The sequence below is a fragment of the Coffea eugenioides genome, chromosome 5, assembly GCF_003713205.1.
Source record: "Coffea eugenioides isolate CCC68of chromosome 5, Ceug_1.0, whole genome shotgun sequence".
NCBI classification, from domain to species: Eukaryota; Viridiplantae; Streptophyta; class Magnoliopsida; order Gentianales; family Rubiaceae; genus Coffea; species Coffea eugenioides.
The window spans coordinates 26,294,238-26,299,717 of record NC_040039.1 but is presented as its reverse complement, the minus strand read 5'-3'; the positions used below and the strand labels follow the sequence as shown (position 1 = coordinate 26,299,717).

The window sequence follows — 5,480 nt, the reverse complement described above, 5'->3', positions numbered from 1 at the left end:
GGGGGAAAAAGATGGCAAACATCAAGATGAGGGTTACATGTTAACTTGTGCAATTCAGGAACAAAGTATCACTATCCTAAAATGGTTCTCTGTGGCAATCTCTTCGGGTTTCTGGTGTATCATAGGAAAGAATTTTTTCATTCATATCCAGAGCAACCATTGCATGTTCTGATGTCCCATTACAGCAATAGGATGTCACTGCATAGGAATGCTGATTATGAGAGGCCATCTGAAGCGTCACTCAGAGAACTAGGATTATGTCAGCAAAGTAGATTGGGCAGATGTATTTTTGGTGCAGCGATGGTTTTCCAGCTAATGTAGTTTACTACTACCTCCATTTCAAAATGGACAGTCTAAAAGACATTATTGTCCATATGCCTAATGCTATTGTGACTCAATCACTACTAAAAACTGAAAAAGATTGACATCATTATGGAAAACTCAAGTCTAAGAAATGAAAGTAAAACATGCATTGGATACTGAGGGAAGGAACAACATGGCAGAAAGCGAGTCAACAGGTGATTACAATACTTATAACTGCTGATAATTTTCCAGCAATTCACCTTGGCTGCAATGTATTCCTTTCAATTTTTTTTTTTTTTTTTGAAATACTTTCCTTAAAGGTGCAACTTCTTACCAATAGAAAGGGCTTATAGAAAGGAAACAAAAAGTATAGTGGCAAGGTTTATTTGTCTACCAACTAGATAGTCAAGTACAATTTGACTATTTAGGTGTTTTAGTAACTGGTGCTATTTAGGAAGCACTGTGACTTTTGGTCCAAAGTTACATATAAAAGCAGTTGATCAACAAAGTGATAATAGTGGTCAATTCTAGAAGTGTAATTTACCAATTACTCATGCAAGTAAACTGGTTATGCAAAAAACACAGCAGCAAATCTATTACAATCTGATAAATGACAATGAGAGTCAGGTTCTCAAATTGAATAGATAGCATTGTTAATCTTGGTTGAAGTCAGAGAAGATGAGTAAAAACCAGTTGATGCATAAGACGGATCCATAAACTGGTGTATTCAGAGTAATGATAATATAACTAACCTCAGATTTTGCAAGATCTTTATCCCTCAATGCAGCTTCATTGATCAATGGCATGTGACCCAATAGATCATTCTCAGATGGCAGAATCTCAAATGTACTACATTAAATGATTTAGAGAGCAAAAGAAACAAACAACACTAACCAACAAGATTAGAAAGGAAATGTAAAATTACGCATGCCTGAAGGTTTTCAGTATCTGATTCCACAGGGCATCTTGAGATCCACTTGGATTTTTTTTAACAAAGTGGAGAAAGTGAATTGTAATCAGTATTGTTTTGATCGTCTCTTCATAACCCTTTCTTGGTCGATAAAGTTTTACCCACAGTTTCTCCTTAGAAAGCACATATACTTCAGGCATGACATAAGAAATATCAAATTTCCATGCAATGACTTTCTTATATATTTGCTGAAGACCATCATCAGAAGTCCCACATACATAAATCTTCGTACAGAGCTCCTCTGTTATCTCTCCATCATTCCACTTAAGCGGCAGCGTGGAAAAGGAAACCAGTTCCCCAATGTGGTCAACAAAGTAGTATTCCGTTACGGAATCTGGTACAATCTCACCTTCTTCATCAGATGAGGCCATGACCTGTATGCACCAAAAGAATATCTAAATGTTCTTCCATCAATATTTACCACAAAACTATGGTCAGATAAAAATGTCATAACTATCTACATGTTGGCATATCTGGTATATAGGCTTGTAGACATGCACATATGCACCAAAACAGCGCGATCAGGCCAACAACCAGTCAATTGTATCCTAGTATGACAATTAAATATAAAATTCGTGCAACCAGTAATGCAAGTATCATAAAATTTCAACTTGGAAAACAACATAAAACCAAGGAAATCTGTGCTGTGCAGTTAGACAAAGCATCTTCACCATAGTTGTCAAAAAGAGGCATATGAGTACCTGAAATCAGTAAAAAGTAGAAAAAATCAAAGATCATAAATCCTCAAAAGCTAAGCATTTTTCCTGGCTGCTACAATAAAGATGAAAAGTCTGTTCAACAAACAAACGTGAGAATTACGAAAGTGGCAGATTAGCATTTTACCATCTAATGGAATTTGCACTAATGTTTGAAGACTCCTAACTTTTGAACATAAAAACCATCAAATACAAATTTTCTATAGTATGACTCGTGACAACAACTTGTTCAGTTTAATGCCAAAGCTTGCAATCTCAATCATTTGATTTCCATTCAACTATTAGCCTAAACCAAAAAAATGTTTAAAAAAAAAGTACTACATCTCAACACAATTCTTCAACTCTTCTCTCATAATGTCCACATGCTGGCAGCTAAGTAACATTGACCCTTTACACCTCTAACTCAGCTGTTTTCTTTCAATAACTAGCTCTTTAAATTAAAAGAATATTTGCCAACACAATATCTGGATAAATCTGCACAACTTTTCTTGTCACGTCCTGGTTTCGGGGAAAATTCAGCTAAGTAACACTAACCATTTAGTCTTAAGTTTTATGAGGAGTCACCATATAATAAACACAGTAAAATCCAAACTATGATAGCAAAGAAGGCAAAAATTTACAAACTCCAGACCTGCAGTCTGCAGAAAAGCAAAAGACAGCCAAACCAAAAAGAAAAAGAAAAAGAAAAAGAAAAAGAAAAACGAACAGAATACTGCAAAGAAAAGAATCCTAGAACATTTAAGTGATAAACAAGAACCACATTCTCAAAAATTTCCAAATTGCTTCTAACTTTGCTTGATTTAGTGGGGAAAGTAGCTAAGAAGACTCATACAAGAAAACGTGATTCAGCGGGAGAGAAGAATTGAGCAAAGAAAAGAACAAAATAAGCAGAGCCCAGACGAAGAAACTATGGGTTAGAGAGAAAATGGGGGTTACCACTACTCGGAATGAAGATGGTCACTCAAGCTTTTTGGAAGATGGAAGGGACGATCACTCAAGCTTTTTGTCCGTCTCTGTCACGCTTTTTTCTTCGCCTTTGTCAGAGGAAAGGACAATGCGACTGTTGTGAGTAAGAGAAATGAGTTGAGAAACGAAGCGGTGAAATCATTTATGGGTGCAATGGACGGTAGGAGATTTGGCCAGCCGTCCATTGTAGTGGGCGGTTGGCCCTGCAGCTGCAGATCCCCAATCCTGGTTACATAAACCAAAGGATAATTTCGGAAATCTCTCAGGAGATTTTTAATAATTTCATTGTTCTTTCTTTTGATTCTAAAAATATCACTCATCTCTCTCGAAATCAATTTTCTTATAATAACTTAGTCCAATTAAAAAAAAACAACAATAAAAAGATAATTTCAGACGTGAGAAGATTTGTTTATGCTAAAAGTGTCCCTCAACTATGATATTAGTTAGATTAAATATTTGATCTAACTTGTTACTTTACTTATGGGGCTATTACTATACATGATCAATAAAATATTTCCATTATCCATAACAAAAAATAAAACCTTTCAAGATTTAACAAAAACCTATTTTCCCATACCTGAAGATTCTTGCTATCACCACAATTATAAGAAAAATCAACTCAAGTGAAATCTCTTTATATCTTATTCCTTTTATTTATCAAGTGCATAAATTGGAGAAAAAGATGTCTAGTATTGGATCTGCTTTAGATGCCAAATTAGTTTTTTTCTACGTTTCAAATTATGGTTAATTCAATTTGTAAATTAATTAATTATTTCTCATGTCTAAATCCTTTAATTTATCAACTGCATTACGTCTAATTTCTTTATTTGTCAAGTATATAAAAATTAATAAAGATGCACCTAATATTGGCCTAATGTTTAGATGACAAATTAATTAACTTTTTACAATCCAAATTATGGTTAATGTAGTTAGCAAAATTGTAACTCTTTTCCTTCACATATACGTGTAATAATCCTAATTATAAGGATAATAAAGTCATATGGCCATTAGTGATGTAAACATTGGGTCCCAACTGACTGACGGGGGAGGTAAATAAAATTTTTAAAACCTTAGGGAATGACAGTGAAATTGTTAAAAACCTCAAGGGAAGTTTTCTGAAATTATCCCTAAACGAAAGTATTTTAGACCAACATAATTCTTGTTCTTTTCAAAAAAGGTACAGGGCTAATAACAAAAAGGGTAAATTTTATTTTGCACCCTTGAACTATATTGCAACTCCCACGTTAGTCCCTGAACTTCAATTTGATACATTTAACTCCTTAAACTCTTAATTTTGTGCCATTTTAATCAAATTGGTAAATCAAATTGGTAACGGAATGTGTAAAGTTAACAGAATAATTACACTTTTTCATTAACTCGTCACTGCAACTCAAATATACCAATAAACTAGGGACATACATGTTATTTCATAAAAGAAGCACTCTTCACAAGTTCCTTTCTTGTTTGGTTGTTCCCTTCTCTTCCAACAAATCTACATAAAGACGGCAACGGTTGAAGAGCCAAATCCTTAAGCAATACAAAAGTACAAATTACAAACTAATTAATGAAACATGCAATGACATTGAAATAGTAGATATTGAAACCAGACTACGAGATGGCTCAATTGAGAATCTATGGACTTGGAGTTGGAGGGTTTAATGTCTGTGAGGACCGAACATCGTGATATGGTGAAGGTGTTGGAGACTTTTGCTTTGGTGCTCAACGCCCGCCGCATTACGTACTTGGTGGTGGCGGCGTCTGCCCAAGACATGGATGAAGTGAATTAGGCTAGTGGTTGTACCTATGGAGCCAATAGCGGAGAATAGGGAAACAGTGATTTTTTTTTTAATTAGACGGTAACAGTTAGTTTAGCTTACTCCTACTCCTACTCCTATATTAACCTACACTGGAGGGGGGGAGAGGCCCAATGAAATCCAGGGACAGTGGTTCTTGGTTTGTAAATTTGGGGTACCAATCAAGACAGGGAAGACGGGTTACCAATCAAGATCAAATTTGGGGTGATAAAATTTTTTTTTTGTGATTTATCTAGAAACTAAATTCTTTCCTTTTTCCTCTATTTGTTGTAGGGCAATTCAAACTAGAGGAAAGTGGTATGTGGAGTAGATATATTATAATGGATGGAGTTATGATTCCCATGTGATTTTACAGAATTTGGGTTGAAGTATTAGTGGTTAGATACTGCTCTTCCTGGAATTCGCGTTAATACCCGAGTCAGGATTAAACAATTAACAATATCTATGAGTGAGGATTTAGTGTGAGGTGAGGGCTTGAGGCTATGGTGGAGCACCAAATCAAGATGTTTTTTGTGTCTTCTGGGGAAGATGAGAAAAGAATAACAACTGAAAATGAAAAAAATTCCATTTGGTGCTTACAACGAATCTCAAGAAACCACCTAATCTCTTGAAGGCATCACCACTATTTTCTACGAACCCAAATTCCAAAAACTAGAGCAGAGAGATAGAGCAATTAGGAAGATTAACTTGTGATAACATGTCAATTATATG

At 35.0% G+C, this 5,480-nt stretch overlaps 1 protein-coding gene across 1 annotated transcript in view; it reads right to left on the bottom strand.

The window, feature by feature from the left end:
• The window catches only part of LOC113771300 (protein ENHANCED DOWNY MILDEW 2-like), a 15,987-nt gene extending 12,943 nt beyond the window's left edge, over positions 1 to 3,044 (bottom strand). The window contains exons 1-5 of the mRNA XM_027315897.1: positions 2,926 to 3,044; positions 1,945 to 1,974; positions 1,235 to 1,647; positions 1,056 to 1,152; positions 848 to 906 (exon numbers count right to left, since the gene is read on the bottom strand). Of these exons, the coding sequence (XP_027171698.1) occupies positions 848 to 906; positions 1,056 to 1,152; positions 1,235 to 1,647; positions 1,945 to 1,947 (572 nt within the window). The 5' untranslated portion in view covers positions 1,948 to 1,974; positions 2,926 to 3,044. The remainder of the gene's footprint in view (positions 1 to 847; positions 907 to 1,055; positions 1,153 to 1,234; positions 1,648 to 1,944; positions 1,975 to 2,925) is intronic.
• Positions 3,045 to 5,480: the final 2,436 nt, after the last annotated feature.